We start from the raw sequence: 21330 nt of genomic DNA, 5'->3' as shown, positions 1-21330 counted from the left end.
CACACACTTCTATCAAGACTCTTCAGGCAAATGCTAACAATTAAGCTAGTGAATCTAAGAGGGAATAAACATGGATACAAATAAGTCAATAAATTAATACCAAAATCAACTGCGTGTTTGTCTGTGTGGTTGTGTGAGTGTGCTTATGTGTGTGTGTGCGTGTGTTGTGTTGTGTGGTACAGCTATGTGTATGTGTGTGGTGAAGAATAGGAGACAAACACACACACACACACACACACACACACACACACACACACACAGGTGGACAGAGAGAGCACAAACAGAAATTTGCTCATAGAAATGAGAAAAATAACTGGGCCAAAGATATTATCTCTCCTTAGGGTGAGAGCACAGACATATTGGCACCCACCCTAAGACCATCACTTTGAGAGTCCTTGGGAACCAAGGTCACATGACCAGATCAGCAAAAGGCATTGAGGAAACCTACAGCATATCCACTAATTTATAAAGTAAGCACTGAGTAATCACTTCTAATTTGTAATGGAGAGATGGAAACCGGAAAAGGAGAAAAACAGTGATGATAATGAGCAAAACAGTGAAAGACAATGATGCAGTGTGGCAGGCAGATTCAAAGGAAATGAACTCTGATTTCCAGATAACCCTGGAAGTGGAGACAGAGAAGCCCAATACCAGCCTGGAATCACAAAGGTGTGGCTGGGCTGTAGTTATGTGCACCTGTGAGGACAGCCATGGGCAAAGAGCTGGTTGGAAGAAGGAAGGAATTCAAAGCCAAGAGAGGCTTGCAGCAAGTTGGTGTTTCCAACAATTTGGCCTTCACAGGAAAATTTCTTGTCTCTAGGTCACATGGCTGTGTTGCCATTTTACACTCTGGAAAAAAAGGCTGACATGAGCAGACTCCATCCTGGTTTCTGTTTTTCTTCCTTCCTTCCTTACTTCCTTCCTTCCTTCCTTCCTTCCTTCCTTCCTTCCTTCCTTTCTCTTTCTTTCTTTCTTTCTTTCTTTCTTTCTTTCTTTCTTTCTTTCTTTCTTTCTTTCCTTCTTTCTCAGGTTAGGGATTGGAGGTAGATAGGAAGAGATGAGGGTTGGCCAGTGGGCGTGGCTTAGAGACCAGGCATGGGGATCCCGCCCCATTGCAAGTATAAAAGAGGGATGCCAGCAGAGGCAAAGACCATTAGCCTGTGTGCCACTGTCTGTAGGTGTTCTCTGCTCAGGTGAGCACACACCTGCTTAGAGGTGGACACAGGAGCTGAGTCGAGCGTGCACATTGATCCCAGAGTCTCCCATCCTGCCCTCGTGAGGGGACATGGAGTCAGGCTCTCAGACAGCTGTCCTGCAGAAGCTGTTCGATGACCTTTGTAGAGAGACGGACCAAAGAAAGATCTACCAAACGCTGATGGAACTGTCTACTGTGCCGAGCCTGTGTGACTACCTGGCAGAGATTGGCTTCAGAGAGACCATCAAGCAGCTGAAGAAACAGCAGCTTCTAGTCCAATTTGTAAAGGACTTAGTAGCCAAGTGGTCCCCTGGGCTCCCGCAGGGCCCGCAGGACCTTGGCTTGGAGATGAGCCTCACAAGGGAGCACCAGAGCAACTCTCCAGAAGAGAAGCCCCTGGAAACAGCATCCCCGGAAGGCCGAGGAGCTGGGAGAGAGGTCTTTCTTCAGCTCAGCCACTGTGAGCCAGGCAAGATCTCTCGCCTGAAGCCGAGCCAAACATCACACATAAGGGCCGATCCTTGGGCACCTAGCAGTCAGAACCTGGATCCAAGAGAAAGCCTGAGCTCTGAGCGGCACCTAGGTAGCCAGAACCAGGTGCAGGAAAGACCGCCCAGGGCAAGCCTGGAGAAGACTTGGCAGCATGAAGGAGCCGAGCCCCTCCTCTCCAGAAAGCCAGGTTCTGAGACAGGCAATCCCAAGTGGCTTTTGTGTGGGGGGCACAGGAAGAGCCAGCCACCAGACCACTGGAAGCAGGAGGAAGCCCCTGGGGATGGTTCATTGTGGAGTTGCCTCCAAGCTGAATACTGCTCTTCTTCTTCTTCTTCATCTTCTTCTTCTTTGGCCCTGCCTCCCCGCAAGAGGAAGAGGGAATCCCCCTGTCTGGCTGGGGTGCAGAGGCCAGCTGCCAAGGTGCCTCGAGGTGAGTCTAGAAGCTCCCAGGAGCCAAGTCCCATCACTGACTGTGCCATTCCGGAGTCCCCCTCGACTGGCCAAGCCTGCTTCCCACCGGATGTTGTCCTGGATCCCTCTTCCTCTCAGCAGGATCAAGACTCCTCAACTTGCTGGTGGGCACTGAGGAAGAAGCACAAGACCCAAGTCTATTCGGGTTGCAGGCCCGCACCCCATCTCCAGCAGAAATCCCACCAAAGGCTCCATTCAGAGGAGGGCCTTGGCATCAGGATTGCTGCTCACGGCCAGGCTCCCAAGGATGAAGCTGAGCCAGAGCAACTGGATGAAAACTCCCAGCCTGAGACCCAGACTTGCAAGCCAACCCATAGCAGCCCTGAGTCTGCCACACACCTACAGCTTCAGGAATCCCAAGAGGAGAGACTGCAAAGACTCAGAGCCCGCATCCAAATCACATTGGACAAGAGGCTGCAAGCCAGACAGACAAAGATGGTCTTCCACACCCAGCACAAGGGTCCTGACCAACAAGGACAGCCTGGACCCAGAGGGGCTGCCTTTGCTCCACATTCACACAGCCTTCCTAAGGCTTCTGCCCATCCCAGAACCCAGAAGGCTCCCCAGATGCCCTCTGTAGCAAGAGACTGCAAGAAGGCCCCTGCTAAGAGACCCGCCCCTCTCATGGCCAAAGCACTGAAGGACTACAGCAATCGCTTCTCTAGAAGGTGAACCCCAAATGTTCTCCACAATCAGAGGCCTGCAACCCCTGGACATGGATGGATTGGACATACCCACTCACCCCCAGCAAAGTACTGGCACAAGCTGTCAGGCTCTGCACACACTTCTATCAAGACTCTTCAGGCAAATGCTAACAATTAAGCTAGTGAATCTAAGAGGGAATAAACATGGATACAAATAAGTCAATAAATTAATACCAAAATCAACTGCGTGTTTGTCTGTGTGGTTGTGTGAGTGTGCTTATGTGTGTGTGTGCGTGTGTTGTGTTGTGTGGTACAGCTATGTGTATGTGTGTGGTGAAGAATAGGAGACAAACACACACACACACACACACACACACACACACACACACAGGTGGACAGAGAGAGCACAAACAGAAATTTGCTCATAGAAATGAGAAAAATAACTGGGCCAAAGATATTATCTCTCCTTAGGGTGAGAGCACAGACATATTGGCACCCACCCTAAGACCATCACTTTGAGAGTCCTTGGGAACCAAGGTCACATGACCAGATCAGCAAAAGGCATTGAGGAAACCTACAGCATATCCACTAATTTATAAAGTAAGCACTGAGTAATCACTTCTAATTTGTAATGGAGAGATGGAAACCGGAAAAGGAGAAAAACAGTGATGATAATGAGCAAAACAGTGAAAGACAATGATGCAGTGTGGCAGGCAGATTCAAAGGAAATGAACTCTGATTTCCAGATAACCCTGGAAGTGGAGACAGAGAAGCCCAATACCAGCCTGGAATCACAAAGGTGTGGCTGGGCTGTAGTTATGTGCACCTGTGAGGACAGCCATGGGCAAAGAGCTGGTTGGAAGAAGGAAGGAATTCAAAGCCAAGAGAGGCTTGCAGCAAGTTGGTGTTTCCAACAATTTGGCCTTCACAGGAAAATTTCTTGTCTCTAGGTCACATGGCTGTGTTGCCATTTTACACTCTGGAAAAAAAGGCTGACATGAGCAGACTCCATCCTGGTTTCTGTTTGTCGTCCTTCCTTCCTTCCTTCCTTCCTGCCGTCCGTCCTTCCTTCCTTCCTTCCTTCCGTCCTTCCTTTCTCTTTCTTTCTTTCTTTCTTTCTTTCTTTCTTTCTTTCTTTCTTTCCTTCTTTCTCAGGTTAGGGATTGGAGGTAGATAGGAAGAGATGAGGGTTGGCCAGTGGGCGTGGCTTAGAGACCAGGCATGGGGATCCCGCCCCATTGCAAGTATAAAAGAGGGATGCCAGCAGAGGCAAAGACCATTAGCCTGTGTGCCACTGTCTGTAGGTGTTCTCTGCTCAGGTGAGCACACACCTGCTTAGAGGTGGACACAGGAGCTGAGTCGAGCGTGCACATTGATCCCAGAGTCTCCCATCCTGCCCTCGTGAGGGGACATGGAGTCAGGCTCTCAGACAGCTGTCCTGCAGAAGCTGTTCGATGACCTTTGTAGAGAGACGGACCAAAGAAAGATCTACCAAACGCTGATGGAACTGTCTACTGTGCCGAGCCTGTGTGACTACCTGGCAGAGATTGGCTTCAGAGAGACCATCAAGCAGCTGAAGAAACAGCAGCTTCTAGTCCAATTTGTAAAGGACTTAGTAGCCAAGTGGTCCCCTGGGCTCCCGCAGGGCCCGCAGGACCTTGGCTTGGAGATGAGCCTCACAAGGGAGCACCAGAGCAACTCTCCAGAAGAGAAGCCCCTGGAAACAGCATCCCCGGAAGGCCGAGGAGCTGGGAGAGAGGTCTTTCTTCAGCTCAGCCACTGTGAGCCAGGCAAGATCTCTCGCCTGAAGCCGAGCCAAACATCACACATAAGGGCCGATCCTTGGGCACCTAGCAGTCAGAACCTGGATCCAAGAGAAAGCCTGAGCTCTGAGCGGCACCTAGGTAGCCAGAACCAGGTGCAGGAAAGACCGCCCAGGGCAAGCCTGGAGAAGACTTGGCAGCATGAAGGAGCCGAGCCCCTCCTCTCCAGAAAGCCAGGTTCTGAGACAGGCAATCCCAAGTGGCTTTTGTGTGGGGGGCACAGGAAGAGCCAGCCACCAGACCACTGGAAGCAGGAGGAAGCCCCTGGGGATGGTTCATTGTGGAGTTGCCTCCAAGCTGAATACTGCTCTTCTTCTTCTTCTTCATCTTCTTCTTCTTTGGCCCTGCCTCCCCGCAAGAGGAAGAGGGAATCCCCCTGTCTGGCTGGGGTGCAGAGGCCAGCTGCCAAGGTGCCTCGAGGTGAGTCTAGAAGCTCCCAGGAGCCAAGTCCCATCACTGACTGTGCCATTCCGGAGTCCCCCTCGACTGGCCAAGCCTGCTTCCCACCGGATGTTGTCCTGGATCCCTCTTCCTCTCAGCAGGATCAAGACTCCTCAACTTGCTGGTGGGCACTGAGGAAGAAGCACAAGACCCAAGTCTATTCGGGTTGCAGGCCCGCACCCCATCTCCAGCAGAAATCCCACCAAAGGCTCCATTCAGAGGAGGGCCTTGGCATCAGGATTGCTGCTCACGGCCAGGCTCCCAAGGATGAAGCTGAGCCAGAGCAACTGGATGAAAACTCCCAGCCTGAGACCCAGACTTGCAAGCCAACCCATAGCAGCCCTGAGTCTGCCACACACCTACAGCTTCAGGAATCCCAAGAGGAGAGACTGCAAAGACTCAGAGCCCGCATCCAAATCACATTGGACAAGAGGCTGCAAGCCAGACAGACAAAGATGGTCTTCCACACCCAGCACAAGGGTCCTGACCAACAAGGACAGCCTGGACCCAGAGGGGCTGCCTTTGCTCCACATTCACACAGCCTTCCTAAGGCTTCTGCCCATCCCAGAACCCAGAAGGCTCCCCAGATGCCCTCTGTAGCAAGAGACTGCAAGAAGGCCCCTGCTAAGAGACCCGCCCCTCTCATGGCCAAAGCACTGAAGGACTACAGCAATCGCTTCTCTAGAAGGTGAACCCCAAATGTTCTCCACAATCAGAGGCCTGCAACCCCTGGACATGGATGGATTGGACATACCCACTCACCCCCAGCAAAGTACTGGCACAAGCTGTCAGGCTCTGCACACACTTCTATCAAGACTCTTCAGGCAAATGCTAACAATTAAGCTAGTGAATCTAAGAGGGAATAAACATGGATACAAATAAGTCAATAAATTAATACCAAAATCAACTGCGTGTTTGTCTGTGTGGTTGTGTGAGTGTGCTTATGTGTGTGTGTGTGTGTGTGCGTGTGTTGTGTTGTGTGGTACAGCTATGTGTATGTGTGTGGTGAAGAATAGGAGACAAACACACACACACACACACACACACACACACATACACACACACACAGGTGGACAGAGAGAGCACAAACAGAAATTTGCTCATAGAAATGAGAAAAATAACTGGGCCAAAGATATTATCTCTCCTTAGGGTGAGAGCACAGACATATTGGCACCCACCCTAAGACCATCACTTTGAGAGTCCTTGGGAACCAAGGTCACATGACCAGATCAGCAAAAGGCATTGAGGAAACCTACAGCATATCCACTAATTTATAAAGTAAGCACTGAGTAATCACTTCTAATTTGTAATGGAGAGATGGAAACCGGAAAAGGAGAAAAACAGTGATGATAATGAGCAAAACAGTGAAAGACAATGATGCAGTGTGGCAGGCAGATTCAAAGGAAATGAACTCTGATTTCCAGATAACCCTGGAAGTGGAGACAGAGAAGCCCAATACCAGCCTGGAATCACAAAGGTGTGGCTGGGCTGTAGTTATGTGCACCTGTGAGGACAGCCATGGGCAAAGAGCTGGTTGGAAGAAGGAAGGAATTCAAAGCCAAGAGAGGCTTGCAGCAAGTTGGTGTTTCCAACAATTTGGCCTTCACAGGAAAATTTCTTGTCTCTAGGTCACATGGCTGTGTTGCCATTTTACACTCTGGAAAAAAGGCTGACATGAGCAGACTCCATCCTGGTTTCTGTTTTTCTTCCTTCCTTCCTTCCTTCCTTCCTTCCTTCCTTCCTTCCTTCCTTCCTTCCTTCCTTCCTTCCTTCCTTTCTCTTTCTTTCTTTCTTTCTTTCTTTCTTTCTTTCTTTCTTTCTTTCTTTCTTTCCTTCTTTCTCAGGTTAGGGATTGGAGGTAGATAGGAAGAGATGAGGGTTGGCCAGTGGGCGTGGCTTAGAGACCAGGCATGGGGATCCCGCCCCATTGCAAGTATAAAAGAGGGATGCCAGCAGAGGCAAAGACCATTAGCCTGTGTGCCACTGTCTGTAGGTGTTCTCTGCTCAGGTGAGCACACACCTGCTTAGAGGTGGACACAGGAGCTGAGTCGAGCGTGCACATTGATCCCAGAGTCTCCCATCCTGCCCTCGTGAGGGGACATGGAGTCAGGCTCTCAGACAGCTGTCCTGCAGAAGCTGTTCGATGACCTTTGTAGAGAGACGGACCAAAGAAAGATCTACCAAATGCTGATGGAACTGTCTACTGTGCCGAGCCTGTGTGACTACCTGGCAGAGATTGGCTTCAGAGAGACCATCAAGCAGCTGAAGAAACAGCAGCTTCTAGTCCAATTTGTAAAGGACTTAGTAGCCAAGTGGTCCCCTGGGCTCCCGCAGGGCCCGCAGGACCTTGGCTTGGAGATGAGCCTCACAAGGGAGCACCAGAGCAACTCTCCAGAAGAGAAGCCCCTGGAAACAGCATCCCCGGAAGGCCGAGGAGCTGGGAGAGAGGTCTTTCTTCAGCTCAGCCACTGTGAGCCAGGCAAGATCTCTCGCCTGAAGCCGAGCCAAACATCACACATAAGGGCCGATCCTTGGGCACCTAGCAGTCAGAACCTGGATCCAAGAGAAAGCCTGAGCTCTGAGCGGCACCTAGGTAGCCAGAACCAGGTGCAGGAAAGACCGCCCAGGGCAAGCCTGGAGAAGACTTGGCAGCATGAAGGAGCCGAGCCCCTCCTCTCCAGAAAGCCAGGTTCTGAGACAGGCAATCCCAAGTGGCTTTTGTGTGGGGGGCACAGGAAGAGCCAGCCACCAGACCACTGGAAGCAGGAGGAAGCCCCTGGGGATGGTTCATTGTGGAGTTGCCTCCAAGCTGAATACTGCTCTTCTTCTTCTTCTTCATCTTCTTCTTCTTTGGCCCTGCCTCCCCGCAAGAGGAAGAGGGAATCCCCCTGTCTGGCTGGGGTGCAGAGGCCAGCTGCCAAGGTGCCTCGAGGTGAGTCTAGAAGCTCCCAGGAGCCAAGTCCCATCACTGACTGTGCCATTCCGGAGTCCCCCTCGACTGGCCAAGCCTGCTTCCCACCGGATGTTGTCCTGGATCCCTCTTCCTCTCAGCAGGATCAAGACTCCTCAACTTGCTGGTGGGCACTGAGGAAGAAGCACAAGACCCAAGTCTATTCGGGTTGCAGGCCCGCACCCCATCTCCAGCAGAAATCCCACCAAAGGCTCCATTCAGAGGAGGGCCTTGGCATCAGGATTGCTGCTCACGGCCAGGCTCCCAAGGATGAAGCTGAGCCAGAGCAACTGGATGAAAACTCCCAGCCTGAGACCCAGACTTGCAAGCCAACCCATAGCAGCCCTGAGTCTGCCACACACCTACAGCTTCAGGAATCCCAAGAGGAGAGACTGCAAAGACTCAGAGCCCGCATCCAAATCACATTGGACAAGAGGCTGCAAGCCAGACAGACAAAGATGGTCTTCCACACCCAGCACAAGGGTCCTGACCAACAAGGACAGCCTGGACCCAGAGGGGCTGCCTTTGCTCCACATTCACACAGCCTTCCTAAGGCTTCTGCCCATCCCAGAACCCAGAAGGCTCCCCAGATGCCCTCTGTAGCAAGAGACTGCAAGAAGGCCCCTGCTAAGAGACCCGCCCCTCTCATGGCCAAAGCACTGAAGGACTACAGCAATCGCTTCTCTAGAAGGTGAACCCCAAATGTTCTCCACAATCAGAGGCCTGCAACCCCTGGACATGGATGGATTGGACATACCCACTCACCCCCAGCAAAGTACTGGCACAAGCTGTCAGGCTCTGCACACACTTCTATCAAGACTCTTCAGGCAAATGCTAACAATTAAGCTAGTGAATCTAAGAGGGAATAAACATGGATACAAATAAGTCAATAAATTAATACCAAAATCAACTGCGTGTTTGTCTGTGTGGTTGTGTGAGTGTGCTTATGTGTGTGTGTGTGTGTGTGCGTGTGTTGTGTTGTGTGGTACAGCTATGTGTATGTGTGTGGTGAAGAATAGGAGACAAACACACACACACACACACACACACACACACATACACACACACACAGGTGGACAGAGAGAGCACAAACAGAAATTTGCTCATAGAAATGAGAAAAATAACTGGGCCAAAGATATTATCTCTCCTTAGGGTGAGAGCACAGACATATTGGCACCCACCCTAAGACCATCACTTTGAGAGTCCTTGGGAACCAAGGTCACATGACCAGATCAGCAAAAGGCATTGAGGAAACCTACAGCATATCCACTAATTTATAAAGTAAGCACTGAGTAATCACTTCTAATTTGTAATGGAGAGATGGAAACCGGAAAAGGAGAAAAACAGTGATGATAATGAGCAAAACAGTGAAAGACAATGATGCAGTGTGGCAGGCAGATTCAAAGGAAATGAACTCTGATTTCCAGATAACCCTGGAAGTGGAGACAGAGAAGCCCAATACCAGCCTGGAATCACAAAGGTGTGGCTGGGCTGTAGTTATGTGCACCTGTGAGGACAGCCATGGGCAAAGAGCTGGTTGGAAGAAGGAAGGAATTCAAAGCCAAGAGAGGCTTGCAGCAAGTTGGTGTTTCCAACAATTTGGCCTTCACAGGAAAATTTCTTGTCTCTAGGTCACATGGCTGTGTTGCCATTTTACACTCTGGAAAAAAGGCTGACATGAGCAGACTCCATCCTGGTTTCTGTTTTTCTTCCTTCCTTCCTTCCTTCCTTCCTTCCTTCCTTCCTTCCTTCCTTCCTTCCTTTCTCTTTCTTTCTTTCTTTCTTTCTTTCTTTCTTTCTTTCTTTCTTTCTTTCCTTCTTTCTCAGGTTAGGGATTGGAGGTAGATAGGAAGAGATGAGGGTTGGCCAGTGGGCGTGGCTTAGAGACCAGGCATGGGGATCCCGCCCCATTGCAAGTATAAAAGTGGGATGCCAGCAGAGGCAAAGACCATTAGCCTGTGTGCCACTGTCTGTAGGTGTTCTCTGCTCAGGTGAGCACACACCTGCTTAGAGGTGGACACAGGAGCTGAGTCGAGCGTGCACATTGATCCCAGAGTCTCCCATCCTGCCCTCGTGAGGGGACATGGAGTCAGGCTCTCAGACAGCTGTCCTGCAGAAGCTGTTCGATGACCTTTGTAGAGAGACGGACCAAAGAAAGATCTACCAAACGCTGATGGAACTGTCTACTGTGCCGAGCCTGTGTGACTCCCTGGCAGAGATTGGCTTCAGAGAGACCATCAAGCAGCTGAAGAAACAGCAGCTTCTAGTCCAATTTGTAAAGGACTTAGTAGCCAAGTGGTCCCCTGGGCTCCCGCAGGGCCCGCAGGACCTTGGCTTGGAGATGAGCCTCACAAGGGAGCACCAGAGCAACTCTCCAGAAGAGAAGCCCCTGGAAACAGCATCCCCGGAAGGCCGAGGAGCTGGGAGAGAGGTCTTTCTTCAGCTCAGCCACTGTGAGCCAGGCAAGATCTCTCGCCTGAAGCCGAGCCAAACATCACACATAAGGGCCGATCCTTGGGCACCTAGCAGTCAGAACCTGGATCCAAGAGAAAGCCTGAGCTCTGAGCGGCACCTAGGTAGCCAGAACCAGGTGCAGGAAAGACCGCCCAGGGCAAGCCTGGAGAAGACTTGGCAGCATGAAGGAGCCGAGCCCCTCCTCTCCAGAAAGCCAGGTTCTGAGACAGGCAATCCCAAGTGGCTTTTGTGTGGGGGGCACAGGAAGAGCCAGCCACCAGACCACTGGAAGCAGGAGGAAGCCCCTGGGGATGGTTCATTGTGGAGTTGCCTCCAAGCTGAATACTGCTCTTCTTCTTCTTCTTCTTCTTCATCTTCTTCTTCTTTGGCCCTGCCTCCCCGCAAGAGGAAGAGGGAATCCCCCTGTCTGGCTGGGGTGCAGAGGCCAGCTGCCAAGGTGCCTCGAGGTGAGTCTAGAAGCTCCCAGGAGCCAAGTCCCATCACTGACTGTGCCATTCCGGAGTCCCCCTCGACTGGCCAAGCCTGCTTCCCACCGGATGTTGTCCTGGATCCCTCTTCCTCTCAGCAGGATCAAGACTCCTCAACTTGCTGGTGGGCACTGAGGAAGAAGCACAAGACCCAAGTCTATTCGGGTTGCAGGCCCGCACCCCATCTCCAGCAGAAATCCCACCAAAGGCTCCATTCAGAGGAGGGCCTTGGCATCAGGATTGCTGCTCACGGCCAGGCTCCCAAGGATGAAGCTGAGCCAGAGCAACTGGATGAAAACTCCCAGCCTGAGACCCAGACTTGCAAGCCAACCCATAGCAGCCCTGAGTCTGCCACACACCTACAGCTTCAGGAATCCCAAGAGGAGAGACTGCAAAGACTCAGAGCCCGCATCCAAATCACATTGGACAAGAGGCTGCAAGCCAGACAGACAAAGATGGTCTTCCACACCCAGCACAAGGGTCCTGACCAACAAGGACAGCCTGGACCCAGAGGGGCTGCCTTTGCTCCACATTCACACAGCCTTCCTAAGGCTTCTGCCCATCCCAGAACCCAGAAGGCTCCCCAGATGCCCTCTGTAGCAAGAGACTGCAAGAAGGCCCCTGCTAAGAGACCCGCCCCTCTCATGGCCAAAGCACTGAAGGACTACAGCAATCGCTTCTCTAGAAGGTGAACCCCAAATGTTCTCCACAATCAGAGGCCTGCAACCCCTGGACATGGATGGATTGGACATACCCACTCACCCCCAGCAAAGTACTGGCACAAGCTGTCAGGCTCTGCACACACTTCTATCAAGACTCTTCAGGCAAATGCTAACAATTAAGCTAGTGAATCTAAGAGGGAATAAACATGGATACAAATAAGTCAATAAATTAATACCAAAATCAACTGCGTGTTTGTCTGTGTGGTTGTGTGAGTGTGCTTATGTGTGTGTGTGTGTGTGTGCGTGTGTTGTGTTGTGTGGTACAGCTATGTGTATGTGTGTGGTGAAGAATAGGAGACAAACAAACACACACACACACACACACACATACACACACACACAGGTGGACAGAGAGAGCACAAACAGAAATTTGCTCATAGAAATGAGAAAAATAACTGGGCCAAAGATATTATCTCTCCTTAGGGTGAGAGCACAGACATATTGGCACCCACCCTAAGACCATCACTTTGAGAGTCCTTGGGAACCAAGGTCACATGACCAGATCAGCAAAAGGCATTGAGGAAACCTACAGCATATCCACTAATTTATAAAGTAAGCACTGAGTAATCACTTCTAATTTGTAATGGAGAGATGGAAACCGGAAAAGGAGAAAAACAGTGATGATAATGAGCAAAACAGTGAAAGACAATGATGCAGTGTGGCAGGCAGATTCAAAGGAAATGAACTCTGATTTCCAGATAACCCTGGAAGTGGAGACAGAGAAGCCCAATACCAGCCTGGAATCACAAAGGTGTGGCTGGGCTGTAGTTATGTGCACCTGTGAGGACAGCCATGGGCAAAGAGCTGGTTGGAAGAAGGAAGGAATTCAAAGCCAAGAGAGGCTTGCAGCAAGTTGGTGTTTCCAACAATTTGGCCTTCACAGGAAAATTTCTTGTCTCTAGGTCACATGGCTGTGTTGCCATTTTACACTCTGGAAAAAAGGCTGACATGAGCAGACTCCATCCTGGTTTCTGTTTTTCTTCCTTCCTTCCTTCCTTCCTTCCTTCCTTCCTTCCTTCCTTTCTCTTTCTTTCTTTCTTTCTTTCTTTCTTTCTTTCTTTCTTTCTTTCTTTCTTTCTTTCTTTCTTTCTTTCCTTCCTTCTTTCTTTCTCAGGTTAGGGATTGGAGGTAGATAGGAAGAGATGAGGGTTGGCCAGTGGGCGTGGCTTAGAGACCAGGCATGGGGATCCCGCCCCATTGCAAGTATAAAAGAGGGATGCCAGCAGAGGCAAAGACCATTAGCCTGTGTGCCACTGTCTGTAGGTGTTCTCTGCTCAGGTGAGCACACACCTGCCTAGAGGTGGACACAGGAGCTGAGTTGAGAGTGCACATTGATCCCAGATTCAAAGGAAATGAACTCAGATTTCCAGATAACTCTGGAAGTGGAGACAGAGAAGCCCAATACCAGCCTGGAATCGCAAAGGTGTGGCTGGGCTGTAGTTATGTGCAAGTTGGTGTTTCTAGCAATTTGGCCTTCACAGGAAAATTTTTTGTCTTAAGGTCACCTTGCTGTGTTGCCATTGTATACTCTGGAATAAAAGTGTGACATGAGCAGCCTCCATCCTGGGTTCTTTCTTTCTTTCTTTCTTTCTTTCTTTCTTTCTTTCTTTCTCTCTTTCTTTGCTGAACGTCTTTACATCCATATTTACACAACTGTAATCCTATACCACTGATGTTGACCCCCTAAGACTGTGAGATGATGAATATTTGTTTTTGTCATTTAGGCAAGTTGTGATTTCTGCATCATTGTACCTTAATCATTACAGTCATGTAGTTGAGGATGTGGCCTTACCCTATCTAATATTTGGTCCTTTTGTATACTAAAAATACCATATCATCATACAAAATATTCAGAACTGTTCTCAAACATGCAGCACAATTTTAATACCTGAGTAGTGCTACATTGTGTAAATATATCACATTTTTTGTATCTACCCTTCCATTAGAAATATCTGAGCTACTTCTGCCTTCTGGTTATTACAAATAAGTCTGCAATGAAAATAGTGCAGCATGTGTCCATTGTATATTTTCTACCATGTTTTGGTGTTTATATCCAGTACTGATAATGTTGGTTCTTCAGGTTGCAGTATTTTCAATTATTTGAGAAAGCATTGCACTGTCTTCAATATTTCTTTACAACATTTGGTTCTACTGACCAGTTCTTTCTAGTCTTGTGACAGTGAAATATGCCATGTTCCATTTCTATTTATCATATCTTGGTCATTTTAACCTTATATTTTTAGTGAGTATCTCTCTCACTGACATGGAACATAACAAGCACAATTTATTGGCTCTGAGTGAGTCTCAGGATCAAACATGATTACCTCTCCAGTGCTGAAGTTATACTTATTCAGTGACTCACTAAGAATGACTGTAAAACTTTTGTGGATTAAAATCATGTTAGCAAGAAAATGACTTCACCATTTTCATCCCAGGATTTCATATATATATATATATATATATATATATATATATATATATATATATATATATGTGTGTGTGTGTGTGTGTGTGTGTGTGTGTGTATACATTATATATATATAGTGTGTGTTTGTGTGCATGCACATAAAGTAGACTCTGTATATGAAAACACATGTATATTTATATTCATTTGTATATATGTACATATATTCAAATATTTGTTTGTGTATATAATTGTATAATAGGATAATGGAAACTCATGAAAGTATAAAGCTCGAAGAAGTCAAAAGACACAGTCAATAAGACAAATGGCCAACCTACTGTTTGGGAAGAAATATCCAAGAATACCACATTTAGTTGAGAATTAAACACAAAAAATGTATAAAAACTCAAGAAGTTTACATCCAGGAACCAAATAATTCAATTAAAAATGAGGTGGAAAGATAAAGAGAACTCACAATAGAAGAAAAAAAGAATAGTCAAGAAGTACTTGAAGAAATGTTGAAAGTCCTTATTCATCAGGTAAATGTGAATCCATACAAACATGAGATTCCATCTTACTCTAACCAGAATGGCTGAGATCAAAACTTAAGTGAAAGGACATGCTGACAAAGATGTGGAGTAAGAGTCACACACATAACACTCCTCCATTGCTGGTGGGATTGCAAATTGATTCAATCACTCTGGAAATCAATCTGGTGGTTCCTTAGAAAGTTTGATATAGTTGTACTGAAAGACACAGCTATAACACTCTTGGACATATATCCAAAAGATGCCACAACATACCACAAGAACACATGTTCCACTGTGTTCATAGCAATCTGATTTGTAATAGGCAGAATCTGAAACACTCCAGATGTCCCTCAACTGAAAAAAGGAAACAGAGAATATGATTCATTTACACAATGGAATCATAATGAGCTATTAAGAATTAGGATACCATAAAGTTTGCAAACAGATGGATGTAACTAGGACATGTCCTGAGTGAGGCAACCCAGACTCAAAAGGACATGCATGTTATGTACACAGTAATAAGTTGATAGTTGCCAAAACCTACAGATTACCTAGTATATAATTCACAGATCATAAGAAGTTCAACATATTGAAATGCGTAAGTGAGGATAATTCAGTCCCAGTTATTATGGGGAAGAAAATAATCATGGGAGTCAAAGGGAGTGTATGACCTGTGTCAGAGTGGGAGGGGTAAAGAAGAACACATATGGTGGGGACAAGAGAGAAGAACAGAAGGTGAGCAGAATACAGCCTCAGAGTGTTGGGAGTTTGGAGGACCCACGCTCAGGACACTATGTGGTTGACCTTATAAAAAATGCCCAATGATGTAGAGAGAAATCTCAGAGTTCACCTCCACTAGATAGGCAGGGTCTCAAGAGCAGGAACAGTGTTACTAAACACATCAAAATATCGGATTCAGAATTGTTTATGTAAAAAAACTGCAGTGATAAAAGTCATGAAGAGATTGAAGGAAAGGTGGTCTAGTGAACAGCCCAACATTGTATACATCTCATGTTGCAGCACTTGAAATTGTTATTTATTCTATGATGTGCTTGTAGACAGGAGCCTGTAATGGCTATCTTCTGAGAGATCTTACAGACAACTGACTGAAACAGAATCAGATTCTTACTCCCATCCATTGGAGTGAAGTTAGGAAACACTAATTTTGAAGAAACCAGATAATCACCAAATACAACAAGATAGAATTCACTAGCTGGTCTAAGACATATATATATATATGTCATATATATATATATATATATATATATATATATATATATATATATGTGTGTGTGTGTGTTTGTATACATTTATATGTATATATGTATATATATGTATTATATGTGTATATATACATATACGTGTATATATACACAGGTATATATATATATATATATATCACCATATATATATACACAAATATATATCACCATATATATGTATATACATATACTTATATATATGTATATATGGTGATATATATATATATATATATATATTGATATTTATATCAGTGGAATAAATGGTCTGGCCTCAGTTGGAGAAAAGGTTCCTTATACCCCAAGAGAGCTGAAGCCATAGTGAGTTGAGTGCGGGTCTTTTTGGTGAAAGCATCTTCTCAGAGGCAGGATATTGTGGATTGGAATGAGGTACTACAAGAGATTGACTGGGACAGGGATCAATGGCTGGAATGTAAATAATGAATAATAATAACAATAATAATAATAATATTTACCTAAGGAGAAATCAATTGGGACTTCCCAACCGGATGCTCTCCATGATGATATTCATTCATGAAAATGGAGCATCATGATCTTTATCTGTTTATGTGTCTCTATCTCTCTGTCTCTAACTTTCACTATATCTGTTTTTTTCTCTCCCTCTTTCTTTGCTCTTTACTTTTATAATGTTGGGGGCAGAGGATATTTTTTTTGTACATGTGATTTGCAAAGTAATAGAAGCCAGAGAACCAGTTCAGAAAGTACATTTTAGTTTCTCACATTGTGATAATTTAGGATGGAACTTAATTCTTTACCTTGGTGATGGGCACTTTGTTTCAAAGCCATCTCTTCAGTAGAAATTTCCTCTTCTAGTTATATAGTCACACTTTTACTGCTTAAACATTCTGATACTGTGGGTTAAGCCTCCAACACAATAAGCCCTGGGATACACATCACTTCCACATCACAAAACTTGAAGAGTAATTAATTATGTTTTCAACAGCCTCCACACATACAATGTCATACATGAGCACCCCAATACTCACTATTACAGCAATAATTTAAAGTATAATATAAAGCAATTTGAGCAAAGAAGAGTTATCATTAGCTCACAGTTTAAGGGCCTTAATCCATCAAAGTGGGAAAGAGGTTCCATTACCTGAATCTGAGATGGAGAAATGAGAAAATGACCAGATGGTCTCAGTCTTCTTCAGTCAGGAAACAAAATCAGCAAGAAGTAGGTCTGTATAAGAAATCTCTAAGCTCTACCATGCTAAGGATCTACAATCTTTGTAAAAACACAACTAGCTGATGACCAAATATGAGAAGATACAAGCTTATAGAATATGACTCACATTAAAACTACAACATTCATTAATAGAGGACAGTAAGTTTATTTACAAGAATTGTCTGGTGTAGGATCTGAGAAGAATTCAGTTGCAGTGTCAAGAGGTCTACAGATGCTGGGTCCTCACATGGTATGAATAATAGAGAGACACAAGACATTTAGTTGCTACTTTCAGCTTGGATTATCCATATATTAGTCCTGTCAAGTCAGTTTCACCATAATAACGTAATCTTCTCTATTTTTTTAAAGAATAAATAATTTTTATTGGATATTTTACTTATGAACATTTCAAATGTTATCCCTTTTCTTGATTTCCCCTCTGCAAATTACATATCCTATCCACTGTCCCCCTGCTTCTATGAGTGTATTCCCACTCACCTTCACCCACACCCACTTCATCACCTTGGTGTTACCGTACACTGGGGCAAGTGAGCCTTCACAGGACCAAAGACCTCTCCTCATCATTGATGCCAAATAAGTCTATCCTCTGCTACATATGCACTGGGAGCCATGGTTTCCTTCATGTGTACCCTTTGGTTGGTGATTTCACACCTGGACAATCAGGGCAGTCTGGTTGGTTCATATTGTTGTTCTTTCTATGGAGTTATAAACCCCATCATATTCTTCAGTCTATTCTCTAACCGTTACATTGGGATTCTTGCTCCCAGTCCAATGGTTGGCTGTCAGCATCCTTACCTGTACCTGTCAGGCCCTGCCAGTACCTCTCAGTAGGCAGATATATCAGGCTCTTATAACCAAGCATCATTGCATCTTCAATATTGTCTGGGTTTGGTGTCCATAATCCTCTCTTTACAGTCTTAGAGTGTCCATGAATATATAGAGTATAAGGCCAGCTCAAAGTGTCACTATATCTGATGACTTGACCCAGGCCCTACATTATATGATAACTCCAAATTTTCCAAGTTATCTTCTGACATCTGTACATGCTTTGGGCATGACAATGCACACTCATGGGTGAGGGGGCACATACAAGTCCATCCACGTGTGCATACACATAGACAGCCATACACCCATGCAAAATAAGTAAGGTAAGGTGTAATGTAAAATAAAGTCATGTTAAGAAGTAACAGAGTGTGAATGGAGGAACATGATCTACAAGGCTGACATTTTGCAGTCTTACTGTGCATGCTGTTAAAATGTGGATGTTTTATGCCTATAAGTTTTCTTTTGGCATGTCTGCATATCTCTTTCTCCATTAGTTATCTTAATACCCAATTGGGAAATACATCTAGAGAAAGACAGAAAAAAATGTTTATCCTTGCATCCACCTAAGCTCTGAACACACTACCTTGTAATGGTCTGTATTCAACATACATCCCCTGCTTCATTGTCTGAGTGTCTCTGGGGAAGTCATTTCAAACTAGTGCACCTTCATATCAACCTTGTTTTGCTAATGTTCCCATTTCCTGTTTAACCTTAGTATTTCCATTCTTAGGGATCAGCCCATGCTTTACTCTTTTCTTTTTTATTTGTTTTCCATCTTATACCTTAAATGCCACTTTTCTCTAAGTTAATATTTCTGTCTCAGATTTTATTCCAGCATATGTAATTGAATTTCCTAACAATCATTACACACTTGATAATTCAGCAACTAACTTTCTTTACAAAGAGAATCTAATGCAGCATGAGCTCACCTTTAAAATACCTAAGGCAGTCTTGGTTGGCATTGACCTTCTGTTCCACATGCATCCAATCTTCATAGTGTTGACATAGTGGCATGTGTCACCTTATTGATTTTGTAAGGTGCTGTGACTGAATGAAAACTGCACACAATAGCCAAGCATTCTACCATCTCAGCTTCTATCCTTGATTTTTAATGAATTCTTTTTCCTCTTACTAATCTTTCTTTTCCTGTGTGTGTGTGTGTGTATGTGTGTGTGTGTGTGTGTACTTGTGTGATATTTGTCTGTGTTTAGGTGTGCTTGCCTGTTAAAGTTTTTTCTAAATGCCTGAAGTTAATGGTGAAATGTCTTTCTCAATCATTTTGTACATTGTTTATTAACCTCATTTGTGTATTATGTATGTGTGGGAACATGCATGTGACATAGTATGTTGGTGAAAGACAGAAGAAAATGGAGGAAGTTAGCTCTCATCTTCTGACTTGCACATTGCAGAGATAAACTTATTCTAGCAGGCTTGAGTTACTGAGCCACCTCACTGCCAAATGTCTTAGTTTTCTGAGAGATGTCTCTTTTGTTATTTGTAGTTTATAATTTTGGTGAGACTGGGCCACCATGGAGTTTCTGGAAACACTCATTTCACTACTTCCTATACCTATTGCTGTGATTACAGAAACACACCTGGAATTTCTGGGTTTTATGGGGTGCTGAAAATCTGAAAACAGGCTATCTCACTTGGACTCAAAACACTTCTTCTGACTCATCTCTTCAGCCCTCTTGAAATTTAACTCACCAGTTTTCTACTTAGTCAAGCCAAACATCTTGACTTTCTTTTAAACTGCGAGCCTCTACAATATAAATTTTCTCAATTTAATCCTGGTCAAACAACACGGATTCCCTTTCTATTGCCCAGATATGCCAAAATTCCTGAACCAACTATTCTTTGTTCTGAGAAGATTCACCTTCCATCTAAGTCTATTTCTAACTGCAGTGTTGTAAAATCAGTATGGCATTTGTTTTTAATGTTTTGTTACCACTTATACCACTGTCAGGCTACAGCTTTAGAGAGAGCTTCTGTTCCATTTTGGAGGGAAACAATATGAAGATTGAATTGAACATTTGAGATATATATATATATATATATATATATATATATATATATATATATATACTGGGGGCCTCATTTCACCTTTTGTATTTTCCTTGGTTCCTTGCTTAGCCCTTGAGAGTTCCCGGGAGTCCAGGTTAGTTGTCTCTCTTCGTCCTTCTGTTGGGTTCATATTCCTTTCAGGGCACCCAATCCTTCCCCCAACTCTTCCATAAATGTCACCAACCACCACCCTATGTTTGATTGTGTATATGTGTATGTGTTTCAGTCAAGTACTTTCTAGAGTATCTCATAAGACAGTTATACTATGTCAGGAGCCATAATGGGACAAGCTGATAATGAGCAGATGACCATCCTGAAACGCTTGCCTCAGATTATTATATAATCTGCAATGTGTGTGCCCCATTAGCAAGGCTGTGGTGGACATGATTTTAGGAAAGATTCTTGCTATTAATATGCTTTTCCCATTATTATTATTAATTATTTTTATTATTATCATTATTATCAGACATATGCAACTATCACTAAGCAATAGCACACCCATTTGTAGCAGATCTCTGCAGATCCACGAAGATGTACTGTCTTGTAGTGATACTATAGAGACAAATAGAAGACTTCTTAAGTCTTAATGATGACCCTATAAGAATTCCTAAAATTATATCAATGATTACTAAGCTCTTTTATAACAAGACTGCTATTAAGTCCCTCATGCATAGTTGAAACTACAATGAGAACTCTGCCAGTCTCCCAAGTGTTATCAGTTAATTGCCCCTAGACCTACTCCTACTTAGAGCACATTCCAAGAGGTCATAAAAAAATTAACCAAGATCACTAAGGGAATTCACAATTTATTATAGGTACCAGGACAGAAGAGAAAATATTGCCTGGGTTTATCTCTACAAAACATCCCTAATTTCTTACGTCAATAGTTTCAAACTTTCTGTGAACCTGTAGAGCTAGACAGGTGATGAATGTCTAGCTAAATAATTACTCCTAATGGATATTCATGTAAACATTCTGTGTTCTAAACTTCTATTTCAATTTATGATTTGAATTTTGGTGTGAACTTGTGATAAACTTTGTAACATGTGATCATGTACTTTGAATGCTGTATAAATGGTATCTTGAAGACAAAGACAAAGAGTTAGTTAGAATAGTTAGGGAGTTAGTTAGAATATTGAGTTAGTTAGTGTGTGAGTGAGTGAGTGAGGGAGGGAGGGAGGGAGAGAGTCAGTTAGTTAGTTAGGAGCCCATCATTCTTTTCTTTCCCTCTGCCTAGAATTTTTCTCCCTTAGAATTTTTACTTCGTTAGAATCTTTTCTTCTTTCCCACTCAGGAATTTTTCACTCAGATAGCTGCATAAGATACCTTTTACACTTAAATAAATCTATAGCAATTTT

General features: G+C 44.9%; 4 protein-coding genes and 1 pseudogene across 4 annotated transcripts; all 5 read left to right on the top strand.

Annotated features, from left to right (window-relative positions):
- The window catches only part of LOC143434578 (uncharacterized), a 365164-nt pseudogene that overhangs the window by 140497 nt on the left and 203337 nt on the right, over positions 1 to 21330 (top strand).
- Positions 1286 to 2830, top strand: LOC117721322 (uncharacterized). Its single transcript, XM_034519912.1, has one exon. It carries the CDS (start codon positions 1286 to 1288, stop codon positions 2828 to 2830), a length of 1545 nt encoding a protein of 514 aa, XP_034375803.1.
- Positions 4214 to 5758, top strand: LOC117721321 (uncharacterized). Its single transcript, XM_034519911.1, has one exon. It carries the CDS (start codon positions 4214 to 4216, stop codon positions 5756 to 5758), a length of 1545 nt encoding a protein of 514 aa, XP_034375802.1.
- LOC117721320 (uncharacterized) lies at positions 7167 to 8711 on the top strand. The gene has a single exon (XM_034519910.1). It carries the CDS (start codon positions 7167 to 7169, stop codon positions 8709 to 8711), a length of 1545 nt encoding a protein of 514 aa, XP_034375801.1.
- Positions 10100 to 11650, top strand: LOC117721318 (uncharacterized). The gene has a single exon (XM_034519909.1). It carries the CDS (start codon positions 10100 to 10102, stop codon positions 11648 to 11650), a length of 1551 nt encoding a protein of 516 aa, XP_034375800.1.

Source organism: Arvicanthis niloticus, chromosome 16 (genome assembly GCF_011762505.2).
Source record: "Arvicanthis niloticus isolate mArvNil1 chromosome 16, mArvNil1.pat.X, whole genome shotgun sequence".
Lineage (NCBI taxonomy): Eukaryota > Metazoa > Chordata > Mammalia > Rodentia > Muridae > Arvicanthis > Arvicanthis niloticus.
This window is presented reverse-complemented; position numbering and strand designations above follow the sequence as displayed.

Excerpts from the sequence above, each read along its gene's own strand:
- LOC117721322 (XM_034519912.1), top strand. The coding sequence starts at position 1,286 with ATGGAGTCAGGCTCTCAGACAGCTGTCCTGCAGAAGCTGTTCGATGAC.
- LOC117721321 (XM_034519911.1), top strand. The coding sequence starts at position 4,214 with ATGGAGTCAGGCTCTCAGACAGCTGTCCTGCAGAAGCTGTTCGATGAC.
- LOC117721320 (XM_034519910.1), top strand. The coding sequence starts at position 7,167 with ATGGAGTCAGGCTCTCAGACAGCTGTCCTGCAGAAGCTGTTCGATGAC.
- LOC117721318 (XM_034519909.1), top strand. The coding sequence starts at position 10,100 with ATGGAGTCAGGCTCTCAGACAGCTGTCCTGCAGAAGCTGTTCGATGAC.